This window comes from Toxotes jaculatrix, chromosome 2, assembly GCF_017976425.1.
Source record: "Toxotes jaculatrix isolate fToxJac2 chromosome 2, fToxJac2.pri, whole genome shotgun sequence".
Lineage (NCBI taxonomy): Eukaryota > Metazoa > Chordata > Actinopteri > Toxotidae > Toxotes > Toxotes jaculatrix.
This window is the reverse complement of record NC_054395.1, coordinates 25,739,456-25,762,485: the sequence shown is the minus strand read 5'-3', so window position 1 is coordinate 25,762,485 and position 23,030 is coordinate 25,739,456. Positions and strand designations below refer to the sequence as shown.

The following is a 23,030-nucleotide window of genomic DNA, read 5'->3' as shown; positions in this document are numbered from 1 at the left end:
AAAATGGATTTAATTTGCCTATAAAACTTCAGTTTTCTCAACATCTAAACATAATTTGAGGCGGTCTTTGGAGAACTCGTTCAGTGGATGTTTATGTAAATCCTGTTTGACCTGCCGGCTCCGAAATTTCCAATGGAAATCGTCAAGTCAAATGTAAGAAGTTCTTTAATTTGAATATCTTTTTCACCAAGCCTGACTTAATGTTTGACCTTGTGTCACTATTTCATAACAGGGTAGAGTTAATACAGTATCCAAGATTGTATCATCCCACTGTTGTGTCCCCATATTAAATGTTTCTTTTGGCTCATACCGAGGATCACAGGTCAAGCAGCAGGAGAAAGTTAAGTGAGAGTAAATAAACATTGACCAGATGATCCTGGAATGGCAAGGATTTATTTGCTTGCTGCCCCGAGTTCAAAAAAACAAAGCGGTGGCAAATGGATGATTTAGTCCCTCAAAGCCACATCAGCAGACACAAGTCTCCTCCAGCCACGGCCGGCAGCACATTCAGCCACTTCAACGCGCCTCAGCTGCATCAACAGTCAGACATCAGACACCAAAACTGTCTGCTGAAGGAGCACTGAGGTCTTACAAAGGACATGAACCAAGCACAGGAAACTGCAGTGCCAGAGGCTGTGTGAATATTTCAATTAGCTGAAATAAGGTAGTCTCTCCAGAGCTTCAACTTCATAAATTTTAATTAAAATTACTATGAGCTATGAAAGATACACAGACTCATTTTAATTTGTTATGATATCTGATGATCCAGTAATAACACATGAAATGTCAACAAACCCCCTCAACAATCAGCCAACAAATTACAGAGTAAGTCTCACACACACTGTGAAACTGAACGTTTAATTACATTTACCAGGACCCATGAAGACTCACTCTGAATGTATTATATGTCTTTGTGGGGCATGTGAATGAGTGTATGCTCTGAGAGGATTTTCTGTGTGTGTGTGTGTGTGTGTGTGTGTGTGTGTGTGTGTGTGTGTGTGAGCATGTTGACTTGGGACTAAAGACAGAAGCTGAACCGTTCTTAGAACAACTCTCTTATTTCATGGAACTGTGTAACGGCCTTTTGCTTGTCCGGAAGAAGTGGATCCATAGTGATGAGGCGACAGCATGTTGGGTTTGCCACCCACTGAGATCTGTGCTGTTGTGCTTCAGAAACCTCTGAGAACTGCAGCTCTGTCTGAGCCACAGAGCGAAGGCTTTTCTATGTCTGTGCTCTTAGATGTTCTGCCATTCTACAGATGGAAACGTTAGTCTGTCGGTCCATCGCTTTAAGACATTGACTGTTATGAAATTTTGCACAGAAATTCAGTGATTTGAGTGAAATGTCTCAGTATTTACTATTTAATTGATTGTCATTTTACGTTTAAGTGCACAGCCAGTCAGATTCACAGTTTAAGTCTGTTGGCCAGCAGTCACTTTGCTCCTCATCTACTTTTCTTTAGCACTGCTGAAGATTGGTGAACCAGCCACAGTTTCACTCACTAATATCCTGAGGCTGGAAATGTACAGTGCCACTATAAAGATTTATGTTCTCCAGTATAAACAAATGGGTTTGGGACTGAGAGCCACAAACAGGCTGTTGGTTCTAGTCTTTTCATGGGATTTGGGAGGTCTGTCTTACAGAGAAAAATGGTCGGGGCTGGGGGATATGGCTGTGTTGGGATGAAGGTAAGGGGAGACATAAATCGATGGGGGGTTTAGAATAACGACTCATCACATCCTCTGCATCAGGTACAGCAGTCTTTATCTTCTGTGTTTTTTTTTACAGATCTGTGTTGGGACACAGGGGCATACAGCACCTGTTGGTGACAAACAAAGGTGCTGGGTCCCTATTAATACATAAGCAGTGCTGGTAGACTAACATGTTACCCCCCCCGGCTTACAGGGCAGATCTGTCCAGCTCAATGGTTCCCAAACTTTTGTCTCACTTTGGAAACCAAAACTATTTTACTCATTACCAGTTTTTAGAAAACTGTTAAAGTAAATAGAGCCCGTTTACAAGATTGAAGCCTGTGTGACATACAACTTAATGCTACTATGCTGCATGTACACTTTGACACAACAACGTAGAGCTGAAGGTTTATTGCACAATGTGTCTCTGTGGTCGGGTCAGAGGGTGGATACAGCACTGCAAATCTGGCACAAATTACACGCCTGCAGTCACCAGTAGTCTGAGGGAATTCCGGATAGGAAGCTGTGAGAAGTCATCATCGACTCCAACACCCAAAACTAAACTCTTTCAAGAGGATTTGGTTGTAATGGCTCCCCGAGTGGAACAAATGGGTGAGCTGGCTAACCAGAGATCATTTTTCAGTGTTATTTTAAACTTAGAAATTTAGACTCTACAGCAGAGCCAGAATCAGATTATGTCTTGGTAGTTTTATTCTGCCACTGGATCACTTCATAGACTCAGCAGTGATAAGAAGGAAGATATGCCATGATAAAACCAGAATATAAAAGCAGGTTTGTAAAATTTTAAACAACTGACAGATTTGTCTCTTTCTCATACACTCCACAGTCTATTAACCTAATCTTCTTTACTTGTAATAATATATGATACACATATGTTACAAGATCATATAACACTCTGTAGGAAATATGATTTCAAAACTGATTCACTCCTGCTAAATGCTAAAAACAGGATAACCTGTGTACACAGAGATGTTCAGATGAGTTTGACATCACCTCCAAAGTCAAAAACAAAACAGAACTAATAAAAACCAGTTTGTTAACACAAGTAAATAATGTATCTCGGATGAATGAGACATCCTTAGTCCTTCACTAGTGTTTTCTTGTGCTTTGAATGTTAGCCATGCCTCCTCTGTAGCTTCTAATTGTAGAAATCTACTTATCACAGCCTTTCCACATCATGAATAACACACCGTGGCCCCCTAAAATAGCAAGGTAAGAACTTTGGAAGTACCATCTGAACCATTTTAACTTTTTGGACATTAAAAAAAAAAAAATCAATATCATTCAGCTTTATTCTTCAGTCATTGTGATGTTTGTGACAGCAATTAAAAAAATTGTCTCCTTAGATTCTTGTGTTTGATTTTGTGTTTTGTTTCAATCTTTTTTCTTTCTGTGTCCTGATGTAGCAGGAAAGAAACTGTGCCGAGCAGAGAAGATCAAACCCACCGGAACTCATGAAAGATTCATAAACGTGAATTAGTCATCACAAGTCAATTTGTTAAGTCGTCTCTGAGCAATACAACAGCAAATGGCAAAAACGTAAATGAGAGCTGACATGGCCCCAATCCATTTGTGAAAATGACCACAAACACTTCCTCTTCTTAGCCCCCTAAATCCCCTTTGATCTGTTTAAATCCTCAAAGATGAAGCGTACAGAGCCACCCATGGAACCCTCTCCCCGAAGCAACAGGTGCAATATATTTTTTCATACCGGTGTTGCGTGTCAAAAACCCTTTGAGGATATGGTTACTTCCAGACAGCGAGCGAGCTACAGGAAATCTTCTCACACGCGACGATTCAGAGGAGAAATTTAGAGTCCTTTAGGGCCGGTCGGTAAAAGCTGCCCCAGGTCTCCCTTCATTTCCTCGATGGCCACAAAGGGAGACCATCAAGCAGCTCTGAGCTCACACTGTCAAGGCACTGACGTTGGAAAGGCCTCGTCTGTGTGCACTGGCCTGTGATGTATAGTTTACCTGCTTTATTCTGCAGACTATAGTTCCTTCCTTCAAAACAGAGGCAAGGGAACTGCCTGACTGATTTAGGAAACGAGGTCAGCTCCAACAACAAACAGAGCGTACTTACACATTTAGTTTAAGTTATCAACAAAAGAACAACACATTAATATTGTTATTTTGCATGTTTAAGGAAGGCAAAAGGAACGCTTATTTCCTGTGAGTGGACTGCATCTGTACTCTCAAATGGGTCACGTACATACAATTAAATTTGTTAAATGATTTTATCTGATGGCACTTCAAGGAAATGAGAGAAGGCTTTGATTTAGGTGGGTTTTCACATGAGCTGACCTGTGTGACGAGGGTATGAACGTTCTTCCCATTTCTCTTTCTCTGGCGAAACACAGTGTGGAAGGTTATGGGAGGGATCTCTCACAGACACGACGAACAAGAGAGACTGATGAGGGGAAGTAGGGGCAAACTCAGCAACGCTCAACAACATCTTGACATGAGACGCTGACAGCCTGGTGTTCCCACAACACCTGACTCCTTCCACAAACCATCTGGTCTATAGGCTCCTTTCTATTACCTCGTCTTGTTGTGCTGTCTGAAACATCACAATCAAAGTTGACTGTGCATGAACAAAGTGGTACATATCACTGAAAAATTGGGAACTGTATGACACCAGAAGCACCGATATTTCACAAAGTTTGGATAAAAAAACGAAACACTGCACTTTGCTGCGACACTTGGTGCAGTCCCCCTCAGTTATTAGTGCTGTTACAGTCATGTTTTTTTCTTTAAGTTTATGAAAAGATTGATCACACAATGTACGTTCAGTTCCTCCTCATACTCGTGCTGCTGCACACAAAGCAGCTCGGTGCAGCTTGATTTCTAAAATTAACACACATGCCACGAAAGGAAACAAAGACTGACCACAGCGACATTTTGATATAATTTCAGACTAAAATAACTTGAATGTTGAGACAAGTTGCATTTAAATGTTTCTCAGCATGAGGAGCTCAAAAGGTGCACTTGAAGGAAAGCCTGCTGCAGGAAACATTTTGACAAGTCACAGGTGTGAATAATAAAATTAATGATTGCTGAGTTCCTTTTACCTGCTTGAGGGCACAATATAGTGGATACATTTTACACACTCAGAATTAAGACACTTCAATAGTGATTTCAGGCACATCATGTTCACATCATATCGCCAGTGTCCTCCTCTCCCCATTGTTGTCCAAGATCTTTGTCTCTTCTGGATGAAATTACACGTTTCCGATTGTAAACTTACAGAAATGATCACTGAATAACATTCTCAATAAACAACGTGCATATTCACGAAACGTTAAGGACCACCACAGCTTCATTTGGGGTTTATTGTCAGTTTGAGAGTATAAAACGTCTTCCTCGAGAAGCAGTTAAATCAATCCAAGTTTGCATTTTTAATGCTTTCACTCAGTAACATGAATTATAGAGGGCAGCACACTGAAAGTTGTAAACCGTTTAGTGCACATTAAGTTTGTTTCTTTACTGAACACTTCACACAGTATAAAACATTTCTTTCTTCATGTTGTTTACAACACCTAAGCTTTGTGATTAACATATTTTTAATATATAGCAGAGCTCACCGGCAGGTAAATAAGCAAAGTTACTTTAGAGCGTATTCAGCAACACAGGCAGCTGAAGATCTAAACTCTCTAAACTACTAAATATCGATTGCTATTCTGTAAACAAGCCGTAGGACCATAATCAAGAGCAGTCAACTTAGGAAAATCCGTCACGTCAGCATCTGACTTGTTACCAACTGTTGTAATTTTCATGAAATTCTGACAGCAACGATATAATTCACTCTGAATTGCCACTCAGAGTCACTACCTCCTCTTACTAATGTAAGTTCTACACTTTTTGTGCCAAAAAATGGCAACAATCCCTGTTGCAGCAATTGCTCCATCATCATATTTTAATATGTTCAAGAAAATAACTGCAGGAAACTTCAGTTATTTTTAAATAACTGTTTTTTGGTGCAAGTATAACTGGTGTTTGAAGGTTAAAGCTATTAAATGACACTCACTTGGTAAAAATATATAAAAGTTACAAACACACACACACCCTTCAAATTACATTACATTCTATAGTGTTTAACTATAGAGTTACATTTCCCCCTGGTGGTAAAGCCTTTGCTTTGCAGTCACCAGCTGCAACAGAAGAGTCACAACTCTGTGTGTGTGTGTGTGTGTGTGTTTAAGTCACCTGTGCCAAAGTCCCCTCTATGCTGCTCCAGCGTCACAGCAGATCAGGCGTTGAAGCCCCCAGGTAAGTGCTAAGGTCTGAGATGTTTGATTTGATGATCTTGGCCGGAATGGTCGGCATGTTCAGCCTCTGATACGCAGCAAACCTGTGACAGCCTCCAAAAGAGTAGTAGTAATTTCCTCCCTCTCTGCCTTTGATCCAGAGCACATCAATCGGAGGAACAACGCTGATGTCTGCTGCCTCCTGGAAGGAAATAAACACCGACAATTACTTCATGCAGCAGACGTGGAGTGAAAAAAGTTGTAGAACATTTTTCCACCTGTTACTGAAATTTACATTCAACAGCCAAACACACTCCAGATGTTCTTTCTACGACAGCAATCAAACACTGTTCAGAAAGTTTGTCAGTATTATCAGCAAAATGTACCTAAAGTGTCAAAGGTAAAAGTACTTGGTGCCTGTGACTGACGAATTATTTCACCAGTACACCGGAATCGCTAAGTGTAAAGAGAAATTTACAGTTGTAGCTGCTCGAGGTGGAGCTGATTCTAAAAGGTTAGGCAGTTTAGTCCACTGGTTCCCAAACTAGGGGTCGGACCCCACCAAAGGGTCACAAGATAAGCCTGGAAAGTTGTGAGATGATTAATGCGACAGGTAAGGAAAAAATATCCACCACACAATTTTTTTTTTTTGGACAGTTTAAGTAATCTTTGCTTTTTGTGAACACTTTGACGTCTTTGGGCCACAACTGTCTCAATGAAGCCATGTGAGAGGTTTAGAGGGAACTCACCCTCTGATGGACCTGCTAACAACTCACAGGCATCTGAAACCTGTGACAAGGGGCCCCAGGTTTTAGTGTACTTTAATGCTGTATTGTCAGGTGTCTCGTACTGAAGACAGGTAAAGTTCAGTACCTAAAAATGGTGCTTAAGTACAGTAGTTGAGTGAAAGTATTTAGTTACTTTTCGCCCCCGGTGTCCAGATACACACATGCCGATAAAACAATAGTTAAATCACCTTTATTGTGTCCATCAGACTCTGGACTTTCAGCTCGTCCAGCACCGGAGGAATCGGTCTGATGAGGACGTTTAACGGGACGTTGTGAACCTCCTCCACCATGTCCGAGTGAATCGACCGGTTGTCGCTGTTTTTAACGCCAGACTCGGCGGACATGACCGACGCGTTTCTACGGGACAAAACCACCAACTTCAGCCGAGTTTCAGCACCGAGCCACAACCGGAACATTTACCCGCCGACCGTAGTTACGTCCGTGTGTGTTTGTGTTTGTGTGTCTCTTCACTTCCTGGACGATGGGCTTCTTTGACTGCGTCATAAGTTAAACGGAGGATTTTTATTGGTCCAACGCGCTGTCAATCACTGATGTTCCGCATTAAACCACACCCTCCCAGGTTTGTCTGAATTAAACTACATCTGCATTCGAAGAACCAGACCGCCTTTAAGTATGGAGTCCAAAACACTTTTAAATAAATAAATAAAGCCATTATGAAAGAAGTAATCATATAAATGAACTCAGCATAAAAATATAAATGAACCAACACAAGTTCATAAATCTTTATTATGGAATTTTATAAATTTATTTATTTTTTATAACAACTGAATTTTTATTGGACCCATATTTTATTGCACTGTATACATTTTACTTCAAACTGTCACTTTTTGTGAGTATCTGTTTATTTAGTCATGTCAAAATCACTTCTTTTGTAACTGCACATTTGATGAAGGTGATAAAATAACCATGAAGCATGCTATTACATCAAATAAGGAAATAGTTCATGTTTTAAATGTAATATGGGCCCTGCATGAACATATATATTTCTTTTGTTTGCAGAAAAGTTATTGACAGACAAAGAAACGTTCAGTTTATACTTCATGGTGGCTTCATATGTTTGAGATCAATTTGACCAAGGTTAGACTTCTTAAGAGAAAACTGTTATAAAAGTCCAGTGACAGAAATCTAAATAGTCAACATCAAACACGGATAAGGAGCATATCAAAATAGAGACCACAAACAGAGGAAATGCGTCATTTCCTGTTGGTGACCTCTGAAATATTTTATAAAAATCGTTTTAATAAGCAATTCTTGGAAAAAGTCTTGAAGTATCGAGCTGATGAAACAATGCTTGAATTGTCAAATAGAACATGGGGGTTAACTGGTCTGTTTTCTAGCGTGTAAACAGGCCTGCATTGGGGGGTGCTGAGTATTTCCTGCAGTACACAACACAAGCTTTACCCCTTTTGTAAGATAATTTATTCACTTCATGGCCAAACTGTGTCTCATTCAAATTCACTCCAGCAATTAGTCGTGCAGTTCAAAGGAGTCGCCACAAGCACAGAATCCTTTGGCGAAAATGTTTTTTATTTAATAAAGTCAGTGTTTTATGGTCGTATATCTGGATATGGAAAGTAGGGACATGTCCTTACCTGTGTCAAGGTGTTGCTGATTTGTCCCTCCCAATAGTTTTACCCATCTCAATCGATCTCGCCATTTTAAATTCGCTCTGTGTTACCGGTAGGATCACCTATGAGTTGCCAGGTTTGTGAGTTTTCTGCAAAACGCTGCGTATTGTGTCAACGATTGAGATACGATTGGGATATGGGGGATAATCGACAATGATCTGGCAACCCTCAACTTGTATCAATCTGTATTACGCATGACTGACCTGATGCACCCCGGTAATAGCAGTGGTGTATTTGGTAATGATGATTTTTTTTAAATACAGTCTGTGGTGATGAGCTGTGGTGAATCTGAAACGGTAAGTATTTACAGTTTAAAGGTTTGAAATGTCACAGAATTGAAATTGACATCAGCAGATATCATATTTAATTTCAGTGGTTTTAGTTTAGCTGATTCGTGAGGCGAAAGGTGCTCAAAAAGCGAATTAAGACACCAGGTCCTGATAACTAACAGCCGATTGATCAGCTAATAACAATGTTCTGTTATCAATCTAAACATGAGAAATATTTACTATTAACGCCTCCTTCCTTGTTTGTTAATGTCAGGCATCATACTGAAAATCCTGTCATCTGGAGCATCACACAGACACAGACAGGTGAGCTGCAGGCTCTCAGGTGAGCTCTGATGGTTTAATGAAAGACCTTTCCATAAGCTCAGACACTGAAGAAAAAATAATTCATTGCTGTGACCCTGTCATGAAAGTTAGAGTCAGTTAAACTGTCACGCTCTTTATGTGCTTATGTGTCTGCAAACACCTGCACATATGGATGGAGAACAAGTGTGCATTTTATTTTGGCCATCTGACAAAAAGATGTCCCCACCAAAGCTAGAACCAAACCTACGCCCTTGATTAGGCCTCCTCCTCCTTCACAGTGCACTACTTGGTGATATTCTATTTTTGCAGGGATTTCAAAGAGACAGCCAGGTTGCTGTGGTTACAAAAAGGACGTCTGGGCTCGCAGCTTTGCACAGGTAAGTGGAAAACTTCAAAGATCTGCGGCAGTGGAGCGGAAACAGAACTATTGTTGTTTTCTCCAACCCACAGCTAAAGCATCTTCTAATGAGACAATTAAAAATGATTTCTTGGACAGGAGAGGCAGGCCATTATATTGAAAAATTACAAATACTTTGAACTACAGTGGCAGCGGCTTTTTATGTTGATTAATTGGTCACACAGGGATCAGTTACAACATGAGAGAAGTCTATATATGGAATGTAATCATTTATAGTGGTATCAGTACATTATATGTATCCTAGTAGAATAAAACTTAACAAATGACATTGTGTAATTTAGGTGCTGCAGTGAACATAATCAACTTTTTTTTGCCTCTCTGTCAAGTGATAGTTTTGCAGTAAAAGAAACAATCTGTTTACAGTTTCCCCAAGAAACAGCTTAGCTTTGAAAGCCACCTTATATTTCCTCCTTCCTTTTTTTTTTTTGTAAAGAGCAATTTAGCTGACACCAGTACGATGCGAAAACAACTGAAGGACTCCAATTAGACTGTAATATGCTGACACGGAGTGTGCAGCTGGCTGAATGACTTGGTGTTTCTGTATGAATAACTACAGTATATTAAATATGTATGGTGACATATCCCCCCCTGGGCATTCACTACTTTATACAATGTCAAAGTCGCGTCGCTGCTTTGCTGTCAATCCACTTCATCACGCACCAAAAGAAACCAGAATCACACAGAGAGAAGAGACCCTGTCAGTCAAAGCATATAGACATGTAAATCATCCCTGGTGCTGAGGTGTGTTTGGAGTCCCACTACACTCTGTGTGACCCTCCGCTGTCACAACAGGACTGCATTCTAGTTGCTAACGTATCTCAATTACTTAGATTGAGTTAGTCACACAGGTACAGCGGCAGGTCATGGAAGAACAGTTCCCACATAATGATTTGCTGTTAATATTAGATTTCAGTCCCTGTGGGATTGTCACACTTAGAGCAGCTGGAGAAAATTACCTGCCAGCTTTCCGACGGGGAAGTGAGCTATATTTATTTATACCTTCTCTTTTTTTTTTTTCCTTTTTTCCTAACACGTTGACATGCTTTTAAAGTGATAATTATTCTGACAGCGATTTTCAGTCTTCAAACTATAGCTTTGTGATAAATAAACGTGTCTGAAATCATGACACGGTTTAGCAACAGTGGATGTTGCTGCGTTTGCAGCTGAATGTGTGACTGATTTGTTCAGCGATGTTGATTATTCACTGATGTCTCTCACTGCTTAAACCTATGAAAATTATTTTCTGTCTCCTTCTAGTACAGCTTCCCAGAACGGGATTTCTGTTTAATGATCTCCTGTGCCTTGAAATGAATCTGCTCTCCTGACCTCACCCTGAGAGAGAACAAGTGGTGCTTTGGAGAGAGGTTAGTCTTTCTTTTCCATTTACACTTAGTTCACTTCATTAACTTTATCCTAAAAAACTGAAGCAGAATGACATTTTTTATCAACATAGAAAGCTACAAAATCATTGTTAAAATGATATTATTTGTCTCTGAAACATATAAAAACCACATATCTGTAGTTCCTTTGCAAGCCTGGTTTCTGCATGTATCGTATATAAAGGGAAAAACAGAAGCTATTTAAGGAGTGCCCTCCTTGACTGTTCCCTGAGTGTTGATGACAAGTTGGATATCTTAGATGCATAAAAATGTGATTTTGACATGACTTCAAAAAGAGAAGCATACGGATGAGGTGGACCCTCTGCCAACAGAGAGACGAGGAAACAGATGGGTTTTACACAAACAGCACAAACATCAAGAACACTGAGTTAAAGAGCTTGGCAGTCTCACTTGATGAAACAGTGAGGAATGGAGGCGCTTTTAATGAGCATCTCTCCTGTGATGCAGAATGTGAAAAGACAAACTGTTCGCTCTTAAAGGGGCAGTTACGGTTGGTTGGCGCTGGCTGGTTGAACCAAATGGTTTTTACTAACCCTCTTGTTGAGTGACTTTGGGCAGTGCCCACGCAGACCAGTTATAACATGGAGACTGTTTCAATAGAGGTTTGTGTTCTTGTTCGGAAAATAAAAAAAGTCTAGTGCAGAATTCCTCCCTCGGCTGAATTATCCAGTTGAACTGATGGCACCATCATCGGCAAACAAAGCCAGTTTGTTACTGCTGAATTGTTCATGCTGACAGTTGGTGATCAGCCAACAGATGGCGCCAGATGTATGAGAAGGGTCAGAGCCAGGGCCAGCGTCGGTAGGGGAGTGTTGAATCAAGTAATGATAGTTTATGTAATTACAGAGATGACATGATGTTTTCTGTGTCACCTGTGAGCAACCGTGAGACACCAGTTGACAACTAAAATACTTTTAGTGAGTTTTAAATGGTCGTATGTTTTTTTCTTCAGCTCAATTATTTTTCATCATCAGTTACCCTGTTGATTGTATTTTTGGTACCTTGTTTGATCTGTAAAATGCCAGAAGATAGTGAATAATGCCCATCACGCTTTCCTAAAACCCAAGCTGATGTTCTCAAATGGCTTGTTTTGTCTGCCTAACAATCCAAAACACAAAGACAAGTCAATTCAGGTCTGTCACTAACAATTATTTTCTCAGTTAATCATTTGTTCCACAAAACCTCTGAAAACGGAGAAAGATGTCCTAATGTCACAGTTTTCCAAAGTTCAGATTGCCTGTTTTGTTTCATATAAAGCAGAAAAGCAGAGAAGCTGAAACCATTGGATGTTTGCCAATTTTGTTAGAAAAAGATTATCAAAATAGTTGCTGATTAATTTTCTGTCCGTGAACTCATCAATTAATCGATTGTTTCATCTTTAATTCAGTTTCCAGTTGCATACAATGACATTATTTTTTGTCATGTATGAGAAAAAGGAAAGACACTAGTTGCAACAAAATCCTTTCCCCACTAGTGAACTTGAAATGAACAACATCCATTACAAAACTATATTTTTCCCCATTTTCCTTTTTGTGCCTGTCGTCTTAGCAGTAAGGATAATTTGTCTCTGCAGGGTAGCAGATGAGATTTGAATAAATACTATACAGATGTAGCTAACAGTTATTATTGTTAGTTTCTCAGTTAATCTTGTGATCTAAAAAATATCAGAAAATAGTGAAAAACATTCACTACAGTTTCATAAAAAAAGCAAGGTGATGTCTTCTGACAGCTTGTTTTTCCTGACCACCTGTCCAGAGCCTAAGGATTTTCAGTTTACTGTTAAGAAAAAAAACAGCACATATTCACATTTTAGTCGCTGGAATTTTTCAAACGCATGGTTTTTCCTCTTGCTTTCTGTATCTGCTGCTATAGGTAACTGTAGTAACCCTGAGGTGACTCCTCACCCCATCAGAAGACACTTATATTTCCTCTCAGACAGTCACTCAGAAGATGAAGGCATACTCGGGTCAATATCTTTGAAGTGTGAGTGTAGCTCGCTCAGTTTTAAAGGTTTTCAATCGTTTACCTGGTGTGAGTGTGTGCGGTGGTGAGAGGCGATGGCTGTGTGCCGTGCTGCATGGATATGTATGCACGGCCACGATCTCCCTACCTGCCTCCTGGTGCTGATCACTCACAGCCGCTGTTGTTACACACACACACACACACACACACACAGCACACCCACGGGTCATGTAATTGGATTCCATGGGTCCCCATTTTACAGACCATTGCCATGTAGCCTAATGAAATCAGTTATTTACTTTCATCATAAAACCTGATAAGGGACAACATCTGCTGGGGTAAAGTTTGAGCGAGTGCTGCACATGAATGTTGATGTTGCGGCCTGCAGAAGCTGTTGCTGCGCGCACAACAATCAACACTTGGCTGTGGACTTGCCATTTGACTCTCAGAAGAAGTGGCATGTGAAAACCGATCTGACAATTTATTTACCTATTTGTTTACATTTTGCAACATAACTGAGCTTAGAAGCAACAGAAATGGAAATCACTGCTTCCCCACACCAAAGAGAGGAGTGTGCAGCAAAGTGTCTTGTTTCTGAGCCCCTGCTCTGCTCTGCTCTGCCTGCTGTCTCATTATACTGCTGCTGTGCTGCTGGAGGACACTGAAGGACATAAGCGATTGAATTCAAGTGTTGTATATTCCCTGGAAACCAATCAAGAAAAGCCCCAGAATAATAATCCCTGCCCGCTGTCATGATTCATTTTTATTTTGTTCCATATTTTTCTCTGGCTTTTGAGTCACTCAGAAAGAGTAGTTCCAGCATGAAATCAATGTTCCATTAAAATTTAATGACCAGGAAGGGCTTAATAGTGGTGGAACAGATGCCTCCGCTTTTGATAACGCCGACATCTCAGGAACTCTTATTCAAAGCTATATTGGTGTTGTCAGGTCCTCTGACTGTTCCTGCTCTCAGCCGCTGTGAAAAACAAAAGGATATTGGCACTTTTGGTGCCTGGTGGTGGTGAAATTAAAAGTTAGTAAATTGACAGTAAAACTCATAAAATCCCTCAAACATTGACAGAGGAGGCAACAGCTGATGGCACATTAGAGTCATAACTATAATTACTCACTGTGTTAATGTTGACTAAGGGCTATTCCACAAACCAGACTCACCATTTTTCTCAGCGTTTCAGTTCGTACAGATATGCAGAACATTATGAAGAAAAAGCGTTAACAGAAAATTTAATGAGCAGGTTGGTTTGTCCGTAAATATTTCAGTGTGTGTGTGTATTTGTGTAAAAATAAAAAAAAAAAACAAAAAAAAAAAACAATTTCTCCTTTTAATAAAATCAAATTTGACTGAAAGAAATAAGAGTGGACTTGAAGGTTCCTTGTGCTATTGTTTTTATTAACGTTATCATTGCTATTGTTGTCATCATTATTAATTGTAGCAGAACAAGATAAATCAAAACACCCCTCAGCAATCATGGCTTAAGTTTCTTCATACTCAGCTGGAACAGAGAGAGAGAGAGAGAAAGGTAGAGAGAGAAAGAGAGAGAGAGAGAGAGTGAGAAAGAAAGTGGAAAATCTTAATCAGTTTTTTTTTTCTTTGAGGACCATATGGAAGGTTTCAAGCAGCCAACCATATGTTGAAGGCTTTTGTCATGGAAATCATACTTTTTGGCACTTTTTCATTGCGCAGCCAAGCCGGGCACATAAATAAAAGAAAACAAGAACAGAGAAATCATACAGAACATGATCAAATCTTTGAGAATACACAGAGTTTGAAGTTTTTTGTCTGTAACTTACAACAGATAGCTTTTTAATCAAGACACTCCCTGATTCGCATGGCCACCCAGACTGCAGTTGGTACCTGTATTTGTCTTTTTTTTTTAAATAAAAAAAAAGACAACATGAATAGAAAAAGAGCAATTAAATGTCTACATGCATTGTCATATTATTGCTGTGATTTATTTACAAATATATTTACAAAATTATCAAAGAGGAACAATGTTTCCCTACATCTAAATTCAGAAGTTTAGAATTAAATTGTGCCTCCTTTTCTGTAATCGGTATTTTCTCTGAGGATGGTCTGTAATACTGCCAGTTTTACACAACAAGCCCGCAGTGCATTTCCAAATCCAAATGTTTTTAATGATCTCAGTTCTTTTATCTGCCTTATTAAAACACAGTCCCCAGGTTTTGGAGGTACATTATATATATCTGTCCCACAGTAAAATATAAAACATATAAAAAAAAGAATCGTTTGGAAGTAATGATTTCTGCATTAGCTCAATAAAACAGCGACGTGCCAAACTGTGTGTTAATCAGGAGACAGGTGGTTTGGATGCTCTCATGCAGTGATTCAGCTGTAGCACTTAGATGATCATTGACAAGATGATGGTGAAACGGGGAGGAGAGGACGGACAAACAGAGCAGAAACTCCTCGTCTCTGTCTTTTCTCCTCAGTTTTGTGTTTTGGTTTCTTTTAGGGCGAGCTCAGCATTACTGCGATCGTGTCATCCGTTTGGAATATGCAAATAGCTGACAGTGCATTTGCCTGCTGGTGCTTGACCTTCCCCTTGGAGGTCGCTCACCGACTCAATTACGCTCCCTATCTGCAGTCTGTCTGCAAACACCTGTTATCCTCCCACACTCCGCCACCCTCCGCCAATCCCACTTCAGCACATCTCATCCTCGGTGCGTCTGTTTAGAGGCAGTTGGGGATGGGATGAGGACGGCTGGTGGGGAGGGGAGGGGACGTCAGGCAGGGACAAATGATGGGGGAGTTAGAAGTGCAGTACAGCGCGTCGTTTTATTTCAACAAATCTCAAAAACTTTCCCTACCAAGACGCGTTCAAGTCAAGATCACTTCCATTAGTGCTGGTTTGAAATGCATACAGCTGTCCTTATGTTATCTGAGCAGGATTCTCTCCTTTGACACCTCAGAGATTTGCTTTGCTGTTTTTAAATGGCCCTGATAAATCAGGGAGCAGTGGTGACTTTGAATTTAACTATATTTAAATGCTTCATTATGTCAGTGACCTAAATGAGAATTATTGTAGTCCTGTTGTGTAATACGTCACCTTCTAACAGTTCAGTCAAATCATGCCTGCACTTCAGCTGCCAGAAGAGGTTGGGTTTTTTTTTCCACCTGGTTGCTCTTGAAAACCAAAGAGACAATTAAAATAATAATAATTTTTAAAAAATACTAAGGAGTAGCAGCTTTTTCCCGTCAAATTAACACTTGTAGTAGCAGTTTTGGACTCGCTGTATAAAGGATTGAGTTACTGCATCACTATCATTATTGCTTTTGCACCTTTGAAACCTTGTTGTAACTGGACTACACCGACATTGTTCGACTGTCTAATTTTAACAAGCAGATAGTGTAAAATTTTCATGGCAACGTCACGTCGGCCATTTCTGGGAATTATTATTGCCTGAGATTTAAAGACAAAAAGGGCCAAGTGGACTTTTGGGAAACAGCAAGATGGAGAATATTTTAGTATTTCATGTTCATCGTTTCTTTTTATTGCCCTAAATCGACTGAAAACAGGACAGCTGTGATTGTTTATACAAGTCAATTGCTGTGTCAGTAAAGTTATTGCCACGAAAACAAAAGTAATTCTGCATTCATTTGTTTGAAGTCTTCTAGTACTGGCACTGTACATTGTTCCTCTTTAAAGAACTAAGTCCCACGGACTCTCTACAGTTTTCATGCATATAAACATTTTCTTTGAAGATCAGCAGCATCTTACAAGGTCAATGGATGTTCACTTTTTAAATTATAAACAATAAATAAATACATGATAATTAACAAATAAGCAAGTCTTCAATAAATACACAAAATAAGATAAATAAATAAATAAATAAATAGGTAGTTAAATAAGGTATTTACATGATAAATAGATGGTATGCATCTAAACCGTGGGCGGAGCTTTGAGCGACATATAAAAGAGACAAACAGAAACAATTTGACTGTCACTTTGTAACTGAGGGTGTGTGAGTCCATACCTTCACTCTGAGGTAACACTGGCGGTGGGGGAGCACCTCAAACACTGGGTGAAGATTGCTTGTTAAGACTGGACGATGCACCATAAAGGCAGCAGAGTTTATGCAAGCCACCATGGTGGAGGAAGAACAACGAGAGTTTTCATTGCTATAGACGAGTCAACCGCACATGGCACTTATAACGACAGATCATTTGGTCTGGCTCTCAGTGTTTTTGTCCAAGTCTGTACATCAGGGTGAGACTATGAATTTGATCAGACATAGGTGTGTGATAGCCTGTTCAACAGGCCCGTTTAAGCATTTTAAAATCACGGCTCTTGGAGAATTAAACTGAATGACCTATGGCCTATGATCGTGTATAGCTTATTGGAATAAATGAGCTTTTTTTTTTCTTTTTTTTTTTCTTTTTTGTTTTGAATACCCACAGTTACAAAGATGCTTTTGATCAACAAGGGATAATAAGCACAAAAAAATAAATTTAGAAAAATCAAATACAAAAATAACATCCGTTGAATTGAAACATTGGTGTGGAAAAAGGGGGTTTGTCTTTTTACCTTTTAAAATGATCTCCCTTTTTTGCAAATACTGTCATAGTTCACATTTTCATAAAAAGTTCATGTTGGCAGTTGCAAAAGAATTCAATTCTTAGCAAATAAAAAGCAGCATAAAAATACAAGAGGTCATTTTGTCTCTAAAAAACAAAAGAACACTGTTAGTCCTTTTTTATGTTTTTGTTTTTTTTTTAGTTTTCTCATTACTATTTGCTATAAAATATCAGGAATCTAAATATTATTACTATTGATATCAATATTGTTATAGTCATTGATAAAAATTCACATGCCAGGCCTCATATATAATAGTGTGTGTGTGTGTATATGTGCACACGTGCGTATATGTGTGTCTGTGTGTGTGTGCATACATGTCTGTGTGAGTGTATGTGTGTGTGTAAGTTTACATGTGCCCACGTCCGTGCGAGCACATGTTGCTTAATTGTGTACAACTATCATCTACAGTCTCTATTTGGGGGAAGGTTGTTTGATTGTATGTTTCTGTGGACGATTAGCTACTGTGCAGGGAAAAAATCCAGCATCTTTTGAAATTGTCTTTGCCATAATCATTAGAGTTTCTTCACGTAATCTCAGTGAAAATATTGCTTTCTAAAAAAAGGGAAGAAAAAAGGCATGGAGGGCAGAGTGAACAGGGTTATTGGTGGTGAACCTACAACAGGGGTTCAAAAATTTTGCTTCTTCCTCGTGGTTAGTTTTCTGATCCAGAGTCATCTTCGTCTGCAGAGCCCTTGAAGCAAGCTGACTCATAGTGCTTGTTCAGGTAGGACTTGAGAGCGAAGGTCTTATTGCAGCGCTTGCATCTGTAGTGCTTGAAGGCAGAGTGTGTTTGCATGTGGGCGCGGAGGTTTGAACGGTCAGCAAAGGCTTTGCCACAGTGGGCGCAGGCAAAGGGCTTCTCCCCCGTGTGTGAGCGCATGTGACCTTGAAGGAGCCATGGCCTGCTGAAAGCCTTGCTGCACACTTCGCACTTGTGCTTGAGGTCGTGGGTGAGGATGTGCATGGCCAACGCCGGCATGGACACGTACACTTTACCACAGGTGGGACACTTCCGGGCCATCTTGCTATCCAGGCTGCGGTGCGTCTGCTTGTGTCTGCTGAGGTTGGAGGAGGTGGCGTACGTCTTGCCGCACTCGTTGCAGGTGTGGCGAGACGTCCCGGTTCCCCTCTCCTGAGCCCCAGCGTTGGCGCTGCTGCTTCTGGAGCCCCCTCCACGACCCTCGCTGTCTCCCTTTCGCCTCGAGCGCCCATCAGAGATGAAGAAGGCATCCATGGTGTAACCCTCGGCCAGGGCCTCCGATTCACCACTGTAGAAACCGCTGGCTGTCATGCCAGACTGGGGGCTGTCGGGGTGCTTCAGGTCGGGGTCACAGTACTCCTCTCCGCTGCTCACCTGGGTGTACAGGGGGTCTGACACCGGCGAAGCCAGCTTGTGCTCCATCTTCTTCTCCCCCTGGTATACAGATGGCGTGATGTAATCCTGGATGTAGCCTGGGTAAGAGACACACGCAAACACAGTTGGCCAGGGGTTGTGATGGATAAGGACACAGTGACACGCTGGTGATTACATGATTATCATGTTGGATGATTGCCCTTCATAAAATGGTGAAAGAGTGAGTGGCAGCGCAGAGCTAATTGCATTTTTTCCAGAACTCACAGGTTGTGCACACAATAGTGCAGTGATGCAGGGAAACATGACGCGCTCAGCTGCATTCAGGAAGGTTGCAATTTTACAGTGAGGATGAGCGCTAGATAATAGCTCATCAAAGAAGTCTCCTGTGTGAGAAGACACATATTAAAACCCTTCTTACATAAAGTAGTCTGATTGATCAGACATCCTTTTCTTCATCTATGGTATGTCAGTCCTCTGTCGCTGGGGCCTGTCTCCATGTTTGCTTAATGAATGCTCTGTGGGCGCTCAACTCTAAACTCTAAACCTTAGCAAATAAATTATTTCTAAAAAAACAAGCACCTGAAAACATGTTGCAAAGCTGATTTACCAGATCTTTCTGTATCAGTTACTTAGTTGTTTTTTTGTTTAGTTTTTGGTGTTTTTGCTGCAGACAAATGGATTTTTCGGTTTTTTGGACCAGATCAACTTGTTACACAGCTGTTTACATCCTGTAGGATTTCATGCTTCTTCTTCAAGCAGGTTTAAGCGTGATGCAGCAAAGCACAAAGCACCACGAGTGATTTAAACGTCTCCAACTGTACAGAGCATGATTTCAGAGAGATATATTTTTGTTGGCATCATTCATGTCTTTCTTTTCCTACCGAAAGCAGTCCGGTGCCAGAGGAGCTAAAAGGCTTGCTGGCAGCTAAACACATCCAAACAGAACTCAATATATATTCTTATGCTGTGAATCTCAGGAACTGAATTAATACTAAATGCATTTTACCCCCAGGGTTGATATTGTCGAGGCTGAACATATTAGAGCAAATATAAAATGTGGAGAAATTCCTTTCCTGAGAGAAATAGTGCATAACTGCAGAAAAAAAGCCATTCCTAAGCACTGTGTGCAGCAAGCAGTGGAAATTAGGTATTGACTGCTTTTTAATGAAATTCAAAGTTTTGAACTGATCAATAGGCTATCATCTGTAAAATAGTGCAGCTGTTGGAGCGGTCGGGGGCTGGAGAAGATCAAGTATCTGCGACACACAATAATAGTTTATTGAGCACGGCGTGCTTGAGCTCTGATAACGTGAGACATGGCATCATACACATTGTTTGTGAAGAGGGTCACCTGCCTACGGCGGCGAACCCGCTGAAGTGCCTTCAAGAAACAGCCCATTAAGAAATCAGCTGAAGTGCTCTCTTACTACAGCATCTCTGTTCCCAAGGGTTTCTGTTCACACACCCACTTTGTCAAAGACATGACCGTGACACCCGGGGACGGGGAAACACCAGGCCTGTGCACACATTATTATGCTGCACTGCATGGGTTCACTGTTTTAAACTGCACAGATGGTGTTTATCCGAGACAGAGAGAGCAGCACTTTCTTTCAAAATGAAAAAAAAAAAACAATAAAAAATTAAAAATGAAAAAGAAATATTACCTATTTTGAATTTTTAAAACTAACTTCCTACTATTACAATTGAGTTTACAATTAAATACTGCAGCTTCAGCAGTTATTCAGATCCATATCCACCTGTTTTACAGCCACACTACAGACTGTTGTGAAAATAGCAGCAGAGCCTTTGCTCTACCTACAACAACAAGGCCTTTATTTTGCTGAGATTCTTTTTTTTTTTTTTTTAAACAAACCATAGTGCATCCGTGTAAGCAGAGTTGTTTACTGTGTTTCAATTACCCAAGGTCAGACATGGAGCTCATCATTTAAGGACTCGTGCTGTATCAGCCTTTACAGCTCATAGACTCATTTCTCTAATGCAAAGCAAGCATGTAATTAATGGACCCTCTCAGCCACCCCTCTTTGTTGTTCAACAGACACTCAAGTCAAATGTCTCCACAAAGGGGGGAAAGAAAATCTCCTGGCACGGCAGAAGTGCTGATCTTAGGTATTTCAGCCTCGCTGAGAATTCTTTTATTTTGCCGTTTCCCTTTTTCTTTTTCTTTTTTTTTCACTCAGCATGAAAAGAACGATTCTTTTGTTCAAATTAAACGCCTTTTGTCAACATCATTGTAGTGCTTTATCGTTCTTTTCTTCTTTTTAATATTATGCTTATTTTTCATGGTGTTGAACAATAGATTCAGGAACAATAGAGAGTGACAATAACTCAATAAATGGATTCTTTAATAATAATATAAAATCGTGCAGCAAGAAATCTAAACAACAGTCAGTCACAAAATATGCCTGATAAATATACAAAATGCTTTTATTTTGTGCCACCATTTTTTCGTCTTTACTTAGCAGGTTGTTTTGACGTTAAAAAACTCCCTTTAACCACAAATGAAATGTTTGTTAATTCCACTAATCCTGATCCGTCTAAATTTGCTGCCTTGTTGTTGACACGGCTGAATAACAGGTGGGCATCGTCACAACATTTAGCCATGGACCACGATGCCTCGCGCACTGTGAAAATGTCCTAACAAACCATAACAAAGACACACATATGGCCCTCTAAATGTGGCCACAAAATGGAAGCGGCGAGCTTAAAGCGGACCATGAAAGTGAAGGTCGCCTCTCAGCACTGACTGGGGCTTAGTGTGGCCGGTCTGTGTGTTGACCACAGTGCAGCTATGTGCCTTTCTTCATGTTTACTGTACAACCTCTGTCACGTGATCAGCCTCATTGCTGCCCCAAGCATTTTTGTCTCCTTTTTCTCCTTCCCTTTGCTATCCCTTCAGCCCAGCTCCCCACCTCCCTCCCGGCTGTACTGTACAGTGTGTTGATGTCTCTTGTGGCGACGATAGGCCTGCACGGCTGAAACTCTAACCCCTGCTAGTTTTCAAATGCCCGGAAGGAAGAGAAAGATGTAGTGGAGCGATGGGGGTGGGGAGACTGTGCATGCTCCATTTGGATGGGAAGAGGGGGGCAAGGGAGGATCGGACCGTGATGGGAACTCAAGGACAATAACAGCTAAGGACAAATGTATCATCCGATACTCATCTCTCATTTTCATGAATTTTTTAGTACACATGATGACCAGATAGTCGGTCTGTGCGCGTTCAGCTACCACAGGGTTGGTGCAATCATACACATACGCAACTGGAGCTTCTCCTGATTAGACACACGTTTTGTTCCCTATTTACATAAGCTAATCCGTGGCTGTGACCTGAATTGTGTCTGTCCTTCACTGGAGTCAAAAAACAAAAGTCTGGGATCGCAGAGATGGGGGTGGGGTGCCTCTGGAGAGGATTATTCAGGATACTGATGCAAAAATCAGCTGGCTGCATGTAACATCTCACATTAATTTACACCCTACGAGCATGTTACTGGCTGAAGCCAAAGAAAATCTCACCCAACACAAAAACAAAAGAGGATGCCATCTGTGCTAAGTGTGGAAATGTCAGGCATGCTGAAATCAGCACCGGAGCTGTCTACAGGCAGGAGCGCTGGCACATCTTTAACTGGAGCGGGGCAGACTAGTGGAGGCATGTTAACTCACCATTCTCACTGAGACGAACCCCAAGGCTGGTCACCGAGTCTGTGATGGAGCGTGCAAAAGTGAACGAGTCGTCCAGGTGGTGATGATGATTGGAGGTGGCCACATTGGACGAAGAGAAATCATCAAGCTTGATCTTCTTCACCAAAAATGAGCGGGGCATGTTTCAATGGATAAAAACACAGAGCTGAGAAAAACGCATGAGAAAAAAATAAAAGACCCTCTGAGGAAGCACACGAGCTGAGCTGGCTTGACGGTAATCCTTGCGGTTAATGTGAAGACAACGGCCAAAAACATAGGATAAGAAAGAAAATGGAAACCAGTGGAGAACAAGGCTGACGGCAATGCTGTGTGATACTCTCTGGCTCCCCCAGCTTCCCCAAGAAAAATAAAAAAATAAAAAATAAAAGCGATCCTGTTCAGCACTGGATAGCTCCTGTGATGCAGCAGGCTTAAGGGACCAGTGAGGAAGAGAAGAGATGGAGACAGACAGAGAGAGGAGGGAGAGAGAGAGACTGTCAGACTAGCTGAGATCAGCAATCACGCCAGCCTTTATATGGGGCACAGGCAGTGGAAGATCAGGTGGTGCTGCGAAATGGAGCTGCTTAGCTTTAAT

The 23,030-nt window shown here is 40.8% G+C and overlaps 2 protein-coding genes across 2 annotated transcripts; both read right to left on the bottom strand.

The window, feature by feature from the left end:
• Positions 1 to 4,640: 4,640 nt before the first annotated feature.
• srxn1 (sulfiredoxin 1 homolog (S. cerevisiae)) lies at positions 4,641 to 7,212 on the bottom strand. Its single transcript, XM_041056390.1, has 2 exons — positions 6,936 to 7,212; positions 4,641 to 6,161 (listed from the first exon to the last, which is right to left on the bottom strand). Exons 1-2 carry the CDS (start codon positions 7,161 to 7,163, stop codon positions 5,952 to 5,954), a joined length of 438 nt encoding a protein of 145 aa, XP_040912324.1. The 5' UTR covers positions 7,164 to 7,212; the 3' UTR covers positions 4,641 to 5,951.
• Positions 7,213 to 18,037: 10,825 nt separating this feature from the next.
• Positions 18,038 to 22,577, bottom strand: scrt2 (scratch family zinc finger 2). The gene is made up of 2 exons (XM_041059324.1): positions 22,418 to 22,577; positions 18,038 to 18,837 (listed from the first exon to the last, which is right to left on the bottom strand). The coding sequence occupies exons 1-2, from the start codon at positions 22,575 to 22,577 to the stop codon at positions 18,038 to 18,040; spliced, it is 960 nt and encodes a 319-aa protein (XP_040915258.1).
• Between the last annotated feature and the right edge of the window lie 453 nt (positions 22,578 to 23,030).